Source organism: Notothenia coriiceps, unplaced genomic scaffold, assembly GCF_000735185.1.
Source record: "Notothenia coriiceps isolate Sejong01 unplaced genomic scaffold, NC01 NC01_scaffold00000339, whole genome shotgun sequence".
In the NCBI taxonomy this organism is placed as follows: Eukaryota; Metazoa; Chordata; class Actinopteri; order Perciformes; family Nototheniidae; genus Notothenia; species Notothenia coriiceps.
Window position 1 is genome coordinate 9,855,318 of NW_011333040.1, and position 12,010 is coordinate 9,867,327.

General features: G+C 40.9%; 2 protein-coding genes and 1 long non-coding RNA gene across 4 annotated transcripts in view; 1 reads left to right on the forward strand and 2 right to left on the reverse strand.

Annotated features, from left to right (window-relative positions):
- The window catches only part of LOC104945079 (catenin delta-1-like), a 6,929-nt gene extending 1,693 nt beyond the window's left edge, over positions 1-5,236 (forward strand). Inside the window, exons 3-8 of one of the 2 annotated variants that reach the window (XM_010770708.1) lie at positions 805-822; positions 1,059-1,124; positions 1,271-1,398; positions 3,573-3,723; positions 3,812-4,007; positions 4,959-5,236. In XM_010770708.1, the coding sequence (XP_010769010.1) occupies positions 805-822; positions 1,059-1,124; positions 1,271-1,398; positions 3,573-3,723; positions 3,812-4,007; positions 4,959-5,202 (803 nt within the window). In that variant the 3' untranslated portion in view covers positions 5,203-5,236. The remainder of the gene's footprint in view (positions 1-804; positions 823-1,058; positions 1,125-1,270; positions 1,399-3,572; positions 3,724-3,811; positions 4,008-4,958) is intronic. The other variant, XM_010770710.1, reaches the window with a different exon arrangement.
- The window catches only part of LOC104950738 (neurofibromin-like), a 40,818-nt gene that overhangs the window by 10,770 nt on the left and 18,038 nt on the right, over positions 1-12,010 (reverse strand). The gene's annotated exons all lie outside the window — the stretch shown is intronic.
- Positions 9,509-10,751, reverse strand: LOC104945073 (uncharacterized). Its single transcript, XR_798297.1, has 3 exons — positions 10,620-10,751; positions 9,717-9,764; positions 9,509-9,625 (listed from the first exon to the last, which is right to left on the reverse strand). It is a non-coding gene; the product is annotated as an uncharacterized lncRNA (long non-coding RNA).

Sequence of the window (12,010 nt, forward strand, 5' to 3'; positions counted from 1 at the left end):
CCCCCCCTTTCTACTGTTTTGTGGCTTTGACCATGTTATTATAAAGTCCCTCAGCATCTGTCACAATAGTATGAATGTTTCAGATGCTTTAATACCCTCCCTCATAGTTTCCCCTTTGTTTTTGAAATGTTCCTTTTACTTTGATATAATGAGGCAATACAGAAACAATGTTGAGCATAAAAGTAAAATACGAATATCTATGTTTTCCCTTCTGTCTCCCCACTTCAACTCTGTCTCTACAATGGAGGCACTGGTTTCCTCAAAAAAATATTGTTCAAAAGTGACGGCGTCGGCTTGTTTAATGTATAAATATTTTCTAGTTGCACAAGTCTATTGATGGTACTCGTTTTATTCGAAATAGCCTGCTTTTCAGTGAAATATAAACATACATGTCTTGATGATTCTTTATATAATCTTTCTATCAATGGTTTTTAAGCTTGACAATAAACAGATAACATTCGACATTTTGAAAGCAAACACAGTTTATTAGTTTGTGGATGAAATGCTTTTCTGTGTATTTATAATATTCAGATCGGTTAAACGGAAACATATAACAGCAACAAACTGATACATAGCAGTCAGGATGTGTGTGTTTATAAAATGACCTGCTTTAATTGGCCTTCACACTTGGCATGTCTCATTGCTGATCTGTGTGTGGTGGCAGGAAGTGCTGTCGGGATTTGAGCAGGTGTTAACTGGGTGGCTCAGTTATGGCTGCTTTCCTCTTACTTACTATAAATGCTTTCTCTTCCTCCTCTTCCTGTCCTCCTCTCCTTATCTCCCCCTTTCTGCGCTGGGCTACAGATGAGTGGTTTTCCAAAGGTAAGCTCTTTACCTCTGTATGACTGCACTTTGCTTCCGCTGCCTGTTGTTGTCGAAGTAATGGAGTAGTAGATGACTAGCTAACAGGTCGGTAGTACTAACCTGCACGCCTCACGCATCTCAGTGTTCAGTCAGAGCATTCATTTCAGAGAATAAACAGTAGAACTAATTAATCTAAATAAATGTATTATATTTAGATTCTGTGTGTTTTCTAAAGCTGTAATGTTCAATTTCAGGTAAGAAAGATGATGATGCAGCTGCAGACATAATAGACATTCCAAAGAGGACCGTGCCGGCTAAAGGTAACTACACACTTTTACAGTACATAAAAACTAAGAGGAATTATGTATTTCTTCAAAATATGTATACGTTTGCTTACCACTTAATCTTCCTCTCTCTTTCCTGCTATCCTCACTTTCTTCCCCCACTCTCTTCTTCCCCCCTACAGGCTACGAGCTGTTGTTCCAGCCTGAGGTGGTTCGCATCTACACCTCTCTGCTAAAAGAGTCCAAGAACCCCACCGTACTGGAGGCCTCGGCCGGAGCCGTTCAGAACCTGTGTGCCGGACGCTGGACCGTAAGACCTCCTATCCATTATCATCTTCTTCCTATTTATCCAACACTCCCTGTGCTGATGAAACACGCACTGTCCTAAGCTGCATTCACATAATAAGGGATTCTGTCTTTTATGGTTAGCTCCCCTGCTATCTTATGCTGCTACATACAGCTCTCATCTGATTGGTTGAGCATGGAAAGGTCTGTGATGTCAAAGTGAATTAACTTGAACTTTGAGCGGTGCGCAACGCCGAGGGGGATACGTTTGAATACTAGTTGTTCAATAATAATAATAATAGATGTATTTTGTTAGCGCTTTTACAGATGCTCAAAGACGCTTTACAGATATAGTGAAAAGAAAAAAACAACAAATCAATATATATATATAGTTAAAGTCAAATATTACAAAAACAATCACACATCAAAAGCCAGATTGAAGAGGTGAGTTTTTTGAAGGTGGTGAGGTTGGTGCAGTCTCTGATGGGTTGTGGGAGTGAGTTCCAGAGGGAGGGGGCAGCGACGGAGAAGGCTCTGTCCCCCCAGGTCCGGTGATTGGTGCGGGTGGGGATGGATAGGAGGTTGGCTTCTGATGAGCGGAGGCAGCGGGAAGGGGTGTGGTGGTGCAGCAGGTCTGTGAGGTAGGGGGGGGCCTGATTGTTGAGGGCTTTGTAAGTAATGAGGAGGACTTTGAAGTCGATTCTTTGACGGACAGGGAGCCAGTGGAGGTTCTGGAGGATGGGAGTGATGTGGTCTCGGGAGCGGGTGTGGGTGAGGAGGCGGGCAGCAGAGTTCTGGATATGTTGGAGTTTATGAGGAGGTTGGATGGTATGCCGTAGAGGATGCTATTGCAGTAGTCGTGATGTGATGAATGCATGAATCAGGGTTTCAGCAGCAGAGGAGGAGAGTGATGGGCGGAGACGGGCAATGTTTTTGAGGTGGAAAAAGGCGGTCCTGGTGATGTGATTTATGGGGTGGTTGAATTTGAGCTGACTGTCGAAAATGACTCCGAGGTTGCGGATGTGAGGGGGGGAGATAGAGTGTGGCTGTCAATGGTGAAGTTGAAATTCTGGATGTCTTTGATACGGAATGGGGGGCCGATGATGATGATGTCTGATTTGGCACTGTTCAGTTGGAGATAGTTTGTTTGCATCCATGCTTTTATTTCTGAGAGACAGTTGGTGAGAGTGGAGTGTGTTGTGGGGGTGATGGTTTTTGTTGAGATATAAAGTTGGATGTCATCGGCGTAGCAGTGAAATTGAAGGTTGTGGCGACAAATTATTTTGCCAAGGGGGAGCATGTAAAGGATGAAAAGGAGGGGGCCAAGCACCGAACCCTGGGGGACGCCTTGGGACAGAGGAGCAGTGGAGGAGGCGCAGATGTTGATGTTGATAAACTGATGTCTGTCTGTGAGGTAGGATTTCAGCCAGGAGAGTGCAGTGTCGGTGATGTTGAGTGATGATTCGAGGAGGGACAGCAGGATGGTAATAAGTCTCCTTAGGGTAAACGCCTACTGCCATTCTTAACTGCCTCAAATAATAATACATTGTTATAATTTAGCTACCTACTTTATGCACATTTAACAATAGTCTGTAGGGTTGTACCAATGCATCTATCTGGAGATATCAATCACTGCAAAGTTATAATCATCATCTTCAAGAAATGCCTTTATTTAGAAATGTCCACTCCACATTGTGTTCAAGCCCACCTCCTTAAATGTGAGAAATTAAGCACTAGAGGTATGTCAATTGTTTTTCATTGAAATACCTTAAAGAGCCCAGTAATACAATTGTCTAACCCTATTGTAGTTATGTGAGCTTATACAAATGGAAGGGATTGTGGGGCTGAATTTATTTAAATCAAAAATAATTATTGCCAAAGAATCGATAACACTTTGTAACTTGTGATTATCATCCCTAAGAATCAGTCCTTTCGCACTTGTTTATATATATATATAAGAATATATTGAAAAGGTTAGAAATAATTGTATTGCTTTGTAAAAGGAGACCACTTAAAAAATGACTCATGAATCATGCGTTTTCACACGATAGTCTTAAAGGTCCCTTATAGCACAGTGGTGTGTCTACTCAGTAGAGCTCCTTTAGCAGGAAATACACACATTGCTCTCATAAAATGCAACAGTCTGTCATAAAGAGTACTTAATGCTCTGATTTAATGAAGGAAAATTGTCTGTTTCAGTATGGGCGCTACATCCGCGCCTTGCTGCGGCACGAGAAGGGGCTACCCATGATGACGGAGCTGCTCGCCCATGGCAACGACCGCGTGGTCCGTGCCATGTCCGGAGCCCTGCGCAACATGGCCATCGACGCTCGCAACAGAGATCTCCTAGGTGAGACTAGGAGGGACTGAGCTAAAAGCGTCAGTATTTAAGTATATTATCAACATTTTTAACGCTCTTCTCATGCTGCTGTTGTCAGGGAAACATGCAGTGCCTCACCTGGTGGCCAACCTGCCCGGCGGCGGGCAGAGTCAGCCGGTGCGAGCGCTGTCGGAGGAGACGGTGGTGTCGGTGTTGAGCACGCTCCAGGAGGTGCTGGGCTCCAGCCTGGAGTCCGCCAAGACCCTCAGATCCTCGCAGGGGATCGAGAGACTCGTGCTCATCAACAAGGACGGGTAAGGGTTCATGTTTGAGATCATTCTCTGCCGGGTCACATTCACAACCAGGGTAATTGCCAAGTAGGTTTACACATGGACATTTGATTTAGTGTTTAATGGTGCATAGATAAACACAGTAAGAGGAATTAGGCTCTAAAAAAGGAGAAAATGTAGGACTATTTTGAAAGCTATTATTTGAAATAGATTTACAAAAAAATAAGTGCTAAATTACTATTAAAGAATATAATAATGTGCATTATATCTGAGTTTAGGTGTATCTGAATTTAGGTGTGGAAGAGCGGTGCAATTTTTAAAAGAGGTGTTTTACAGGTTTTTCGTCAGTTAAAACTGCATTTTTGAAATACTTGCATCCATTATGAGTTTGAAAAAAGAAAAGTAATTATTGTTCATAAAAATACTATAATCATAAGAGAATAACGGATGATCTTAGCCTATTTGCTAACTTCTATCTGCAGTCCCTCCCTGGGCAGATACACAACTAACAATGAAACTAACAGTGACAACATTAAACAGTTTTACACTTAAAATTGTAGAACTGATGAAATACAAATAAATACAGTACATATACAATGTTACAGTTCATTGCAACTAATGCCACAATTTGTAGTCAAGGCATGACTGTTTGCTCAATAGCCATTTTGTAGCAGCATGGGAAAAAGAAAGAAAGTCTGTGCTTGTTTAAAGGTCAGCTAGAAGCATATTCCAATGCTTGATTGTTGTAAATGAGAAGGCAGATTGTGCAAAGTCATTCAGTCAGGGTGCTTTAAGGATTTGTTATCAAACACTTTTTATGAAAAACCTCACTTGGTTTCAGCACAGTCTCACTTGAGACCAGCAGGTTATGCAACACTGAAGATTTAAGAGAATCATAGCGTGCAACAATGTTTTAGGTGCTTCTATAGTTAGATTGTTATTGTGAGAATATGTCTCACTCCCTTCCCTCTCCAGGAATCGCTCTGAGCGGGAGGTGCGTGGGGCCGGCCTGGTGCTGCAGACCGTGTGGGGCTACAAGGAGCTGCGGCGCACTTTGGAGAAGGACGGCTGGAAGAAGACTGACTTCATGGTCAACCTCAACCCCCCCAGCAACAACACCAGGGCCAACGGAGGATACGAGGACAGCACCCTGCCGCTCATAGACAAAGGTCAGGAGCCAGAGGGGAAGCAAGTGTTTGATGTCTATCCAGTAAAATGATTGTTTGTTGAGAAGAATTTGCCTGGCCTCCTTACATTGTTTCTCTAAGCCACTTCAGACACCTTTTTAAAATAGACCTTTCCAACTGGTATTCTTTCAAGCTTTTAGCTTGATCGTAATTGTGATGACTTGTCTGGATAGTGAAGCTGGCTTGATGTTGTCCTTCTGGAGTCAAAATATAACACACAAATAATTCAACTTATAAGAACTTTCTCGTGCTTTCACGCTGCCGTAGAGCTCACCTTTCAGACCTGGCGGCCCATGTATTGGGGCTCAGTTACTGTGCGGAGAACCCAGGTTTGAATCCGGCCTGCAACCGTTTACACATTGCATTCTCTCGGTCTCCCCTTTCAACACTGTCACTGTCCAATAAAGGCTAATCCGGCCTAAATATAGACCCTCCAGAAAAACGCGGGCAAAAATCCTTGATTATGCTGGCTAAAATCATTGGTTATGCGATTAAACATGCGGGGGTTTTATGTGACTTTATGCGGTGAAATTGCGGGAAGTTGCGAAGAAGAATAGATTTTTTTTTTTAAATATTGGGCTGTCTTATTTAATTGCTCTCACACACAACCTGCTAACGTTAAACCCCTTTCCTATTCAATTAAACACATTCAATGTTTATTTATTGTAAAAGCAATTGGGCTATTTTAATCACTCTCTCACACACACACACACACACACACACACACATACACACACTTCTCCGCCTCATTCTGTTTTCATTCACTCGTTCGTTATCTGACCAGCTTCAACCTTGTAGGCTACTCACTTCGTTTCTTGTAGCCCTCGAAAGGGTTTTGGAGGTTGATGCCTTGGTGAACGTGAGTTGTTTGGCTTTCTTGTCCGCAGCAGCAGAAAGCATTTTCGAATGTTTGAATGAATCAAAGTGGGTCGTCCCCGTCGATTTTCTCTTATGCTCCAACACACAGTTGCACGGGGTGCAGAATAGTTTCCCCCCACTTTCGTGAAAGACATCGGGGTACTGCTTTGCCCGGTCTTTAGCAGAAATATTCGTCGGTAAATGAGATGGATCAGATGTTTTCATTTTGGTGTTTTCTCTCTCGTGTTGTTTACCTTCTGTGATGCGCGAGCTGATGACGTCGCGTCATCATCATCACTACTTCACGTCAAGACGAGTTAACTTTTTTTTCTCTCAACTTTGTGTGGAAGAATGCGGGGATTATGCGCCCTTTTAATAAATATGCGCCCTTTTAAAAAATCTGCGCCATTTTGCTGATTATGCATTAAATTATGCGATCGCATAATCGCGATTTTCTGGAGGGTCTATTCAGTAGTCTGTCTGTTTTATCTCTTGGGAACAATGCCTAAATCAAATTACTACTTTCTAATGGTTTATTTTTCTAATAAACCTTGCATTGGGTTGGTCGTGTGACCAACCCAATGCAAGGTTTATTAGAAAAATAAACCATTAGAAAGTAGTAATTTGATTTAGGCATTGTTCCCAAGAGATAAAACAGACAGACTACTGAANCCGCTGGTAAAATTTTAACCTGCTGCCATTCTTCTTATACACGGTTTATACGCTAATCTTTGACCGGATGGTGCCACCGTGTTGTTGAGGCACTTTTCAGTGGACCTACGACATTCAATCATCGGATCGAATCAAAAACGGTACTACTTCGACGAAATAGCGGCAAATTTGTCATTGCAATGTGTACATTTTTGTACGTGAATGAAACGACACCTTTTATCAACGTTCGTTCGTTGGTTTATCAAGAAAAATATAATCAAAAAAATTAAAATAGGCTTACACTTTTATTATCCTCATTACACCGCTTGTATACCCCGATTCCGTTGCCGTATTTCAACTCATCGAGTCGTATTATTATTGAACACACGTAGTGTGCGTAGGGCTCGGTAGTTGTAGGAGTTGTTATGTCGTCTGGCGATGTTCAATGGGTTGTCTCCTGGGTAAATCAAAAATACAAACGCTCATGACTCTGTATTTATTTATATATTTAGCATGTATCATACGAGAAAGACGCGAAGACGAATTGTCGCACAACAGTCCACAGAGCCTTAAGCCTCGCACAATACTTTGGAAAAACTTTTTTTACAAAATATTTTTTTCTATGTTTAGAGAGGCGTTGCTTATAAGCTTATAAGCGACGACTAATGATGGCTTATAGGCCTTCGGGCCTTTTTACCATAAGCCTGTTCGGGATTAAAATATGGGTATTAATTTTTATTACCAGGCCAGAGTAGAGATGTACTCACAAAGAACACAAATCCTTAGCGAGGACTCCTCCACTTCCTTCACATTGTACCCGTTGCACGAAGTCCGCCTCTTCCTGTCCGGGGGTGGTCTGTCCGGAACGACCCCTCGTCCATGACATACTGGTGGTGACGATATACAAAGTGGGAGTAAGGGTTTAGCGTAACGTGGTTTTATAACTACAACGTACTTTTGGCGTCACGGTGTGTAGTATGTACGTATTGGCGTGTGATGTGTAAACTGTCGAAGTGTACACTGTGTGCCCAAATAGACTTCGTCCGAATCTAAACTGAATCTCAAAAATAGTGTGTGCCGTCCATGGGAACTTTATTGTCCTTATTTTATGGTAACAAATTAAGTTATTGAGAGGACTCGGTCTGAACGTTTGTTTTTAGTATTGGAATCGCCACCCCATTTTTAGTAAAATAAAGCCTAGACAAAAATAAATCAAAAAAAAACGATTAAATTATACACAAAACTTAGAGTCCGAACGGGAGCCGTGAGGTCGTTTGTTGGTAGTTGTTTCACACACGGAGGCCCTACTTCAGGCTAGCTACTACCGTCCGGAGTCTCAAGATTCCACACCTGTGGTCCATGCAGACGTAATTTGTGTTCGAGTGAAGACGAACAAGGTCATGTTTTTTTGGGTGTACTACTACCTTCTGAAAACAACATTGACTTTTGTTCATTCGTGCATGGGCCTTCTTAGTTTACCTACTACTGCAAAGTGGTTGCTCCACAAAACCCCTCCATAGAAAGAACACAATCCTCAAAAGGGAGCGATGTCCACATGAAATTCCCAAACACACCTGAGCGGACGTGCTGCGCAGCCGTACGTCTTGAAGTCTTTGGCATTTTGTGGGTGAAACGAGGTGAAGCGAGGTGAAGCGTGCCGTTTGCGTTCGTGACTGAGTGAACGCGATGTCAGGAGCACAGGCTGAGATTGTATATATTTGCGCATTTTAACAGTACAATTCAAAAGTATAAATATTGTATAAGAATATGGCAATTCGCCTTTATTAATAGCATACATTTAGAAAAATAAAAAAATATATATATATTTTTTTTAAATATAAAAAACGAATATCCGAATAATTAAATTGAAACCCGAATAGTTGGCCAAAGAACGAATATTCGAATATTCGGGTACAGCCCTAGTATAAATTTTTTTTTTTTTTTTATCTAGATTCGTCATTTGGTCAATAAAATGTAAGAAAATATATCTATAAATGAATATTGCTTTTCCCCTAAACCATTTTTACTAGGCTGACGCATAAATGCATCAACATTGGTTTTAGGAATCAAAGAAACCACTAAATAGCCGAAGAAAGTGTCAATACCTTTCAATACTGTGCGTACTGTACGTTGCCAAGTATGATATCAGATTTAAGAGGGTTTTGGGTGTAAAATCACTGCAGTGAACACTGTGTGTATTATGTTAAATGCCGTAAATAAGGAAAAAAGTCTGGATATTTAGCCAGGGACGACTCTCACAAAATCACTACACTCCATATCTTCATTACGAGTCCTAATCATAATGCAGGTTGGGCTCGCCTTGACAAACCCTAAATTAAATAAGCAGAGAAAGTTTTTACCTATAAAAATTCCATTTACCAATGATATCATAGGGTGGGGGATATAACCAAAAGTTGTGAAGCCACCAGTGTGTAAACGTATTAGTACACATTGTGTAAGGACTAACTGAAAGGCAGGGTTTGAGACCTCCCTCCCCAAAAGCAACTTGATTTCAGAAGAAATAATTTTCTTGGCCTTCCTCTGTAGTTTATGTGAGTCACTGTAAAGCAGTGGTTTGCTGTAAAGAACCATTAATTGGTAGGCTCATTTATACAAAAAACTTTTATTTGCACACATTTCCAGATGTACGACTTTTTAAAAAGGTATTTTAAACCTTATATTTTGCCCAACATTTGTGCACAGGTACACTTTTAGTTTGGATCATACGCACTGTTTTATAAATGAGACAGGTGATGATTATAAAGATCAGCTGATGATACATCTGAAGCTTGGCTCAAATGGAGGAATTTTGTTTTCTGTGAACATACCTGCTTTGTCTATGGCTCCCTTGATGGCAATGGAGCCCAGTTTGGTGGCTGGTAGTGCTGCCAGGCTGCTTCTGAAGGAGCCAATTGGAGTGCGGACCGCACTGACAATAACAACTTCCTGAAAACATGCATTTAAAGTCTGCATTAAAAGTATGAACTACACATATTGCATTGTGCTGAGAATTTCAAATGTCAGTTAACATACTTACATTGAGTGCCGGTTGAGATGCATAGGTTCTTGAGAGGTACCTGTGAGCCTACAATAGCAGAACATGTAGCATACGTCATCAATCATTTTATATACAGGAGAGCTTTCCTAGATCTACAATCACCTTTTCGTTCAAGACTTATGTTCAATATGAAGCCCCGGATACAATTCTGGATCAAACTAAATAAGTTGTAACTGAAGCCCTGGATACAATTTTAACAAACTAAGTGTTTTTTCAATCAAGTACAGAACGTATTGGTATGTGAGCTATGCTAACTTTAAGGACACACACAAGCAAAGCACAAGAGTTGGCTGGTTTATGACGAAAATTGGCTAAATGTAAAGGTTGTAGTGCCGAGAGACGGGAGTCGCAGGCGGTGTATCGAAAGTACAAGCTAGACTTGTATTAAGCATCAAGAAAACATGTGAACACTTCAATACCGGGAAGACATGACCGGCGGAAACAGCAATTCCGGTTAACTCAAATGTCCGTGCGGAACAATACCCCAACCCATAGTTCCGTGGGTGAATTATTAACCCACCACAAGGTCCGTTATCTAAGCTAGGTTTGTCTAACGTATAACGTTACTTGTCAACTGGTGTTTTATATTGTCAGTTAAGCTAGCTGCTGCAGATGCTGTTTTGTTAACATGTTGTTGAGAAGCTTACTTGTGTTTTGATATGAGATGAAGGAATTAAAGCGCTCGAGCCACCTGTGTTCAAGCTACCTGTGTTCAAGCTGTTACATTACTTTGGTCAAGGACGCTCGACACACACCAAGTTAAAATGCTAGCTGAGCAGGCCCTTTTTGTTTACAGCCAGCCATACTGTTACTACAGCATCATATGCAATATAACAATAGAATGATAACACGCACACATTAGTTTTGCACACCCTCACTTACCAGGCGTTTACACATCTGAGCGCGCATGGTTAAAAGTCCACTGGGTGACATTTTTGGACTAAGAGACAGGACACGGCTCACACACTTGACTTGGACCCGCTTCACCTTCAGCTGGAGGGAGGGATACAAATATCAGCCAATCACAGTGAGAGGTGTGTGCTCCCTACGTCATTGTCTGCTATGCATTGTGGTTGTTGTAATTCAATCGCAGTACATCTTTTGTCATTGACCACATAACATATATTTCCCCTCAAAATAAGCATAAATACAGGGAGAAATACTGACACCGCGGATATTGCTTTTTTAATAGTTCTTCCTATTCAGAGACTATTTTATAAACACATACTACAGTAACAGGACACCTGGATTGAAATAGAGCTTCAATTGCTAGTGGGCTCTGTAGACATTTGAGTGAGAAGTATTTTTACTTTAAGCGGTTTTAAAAGTACACAATGTGTGAACATGTCACTAGCAAGTAAAACCTAAATAAAATTAACATCAAGCCAAGGCATTCTTTCTCATCAGTTCCCACTGCCTATAGTGTGCTTAACCGTTTTTTTACTTCGTAACTCTTATGAGATCATGAGAGATTAATGGGTTCCTCCTAATCTTACCTGTGTTCAAACCTGACTTCAAACACACACCAGATTTCTCCTATTTATCCCAATCCAAAAACTCTGACATGATGAATAAGAATTGTACTTTTTCTTTTTTAAACTATCAGAATCAGAATACCTGTATTCCTCCCACAGAGGGGAAATTAGCATTTGTTAAGGCAAGAAAATAACCAAAGACAGCTTAATATGAACTAAGAAGCATGCATAATATCTGCAAAAATATTAAAGATAAACAAAATAAAAAAAGGTTACACAATTTACAAAATACACATCCTCTAACAGTTTTTAAGATGTAACAGCCAGGTATATATTGCGCAGTTATTAACGACATATATATATATATATATATATATATTATATATATCATATATAATATAATATATATATTGCTGCACAAGTGCGGCCAGGGTGTTCCTGGAGGGGGTCGGAGACATTATCAATCCGTGTGTATCTACCCGTCAATAGACGAGCCGCAGTGACGCGTCCTTAAACCGCGGAAAGTGAAAACGTTCTTCCTGTTCCCTTCGTCTAAAACGCAATGCAATTTCTCCATAGGAAACTTTTTGGAAAATAGCTCGAATAAGGTCTGTGGTTGGACACTATTTAAAGAGATGGAATCACGTTTTGTTCAGCGATAAATCCACATGTCACCCTACTTTATATTTTGAATAATAAAATCTAGTCGGCAGAAGCAAAATAAAAAATTTTTGCTACGTTATGCTTAAACGAACTAAACAGCCAGTACAGCAGCAGGTTCCGCCGACTCTCAACGTC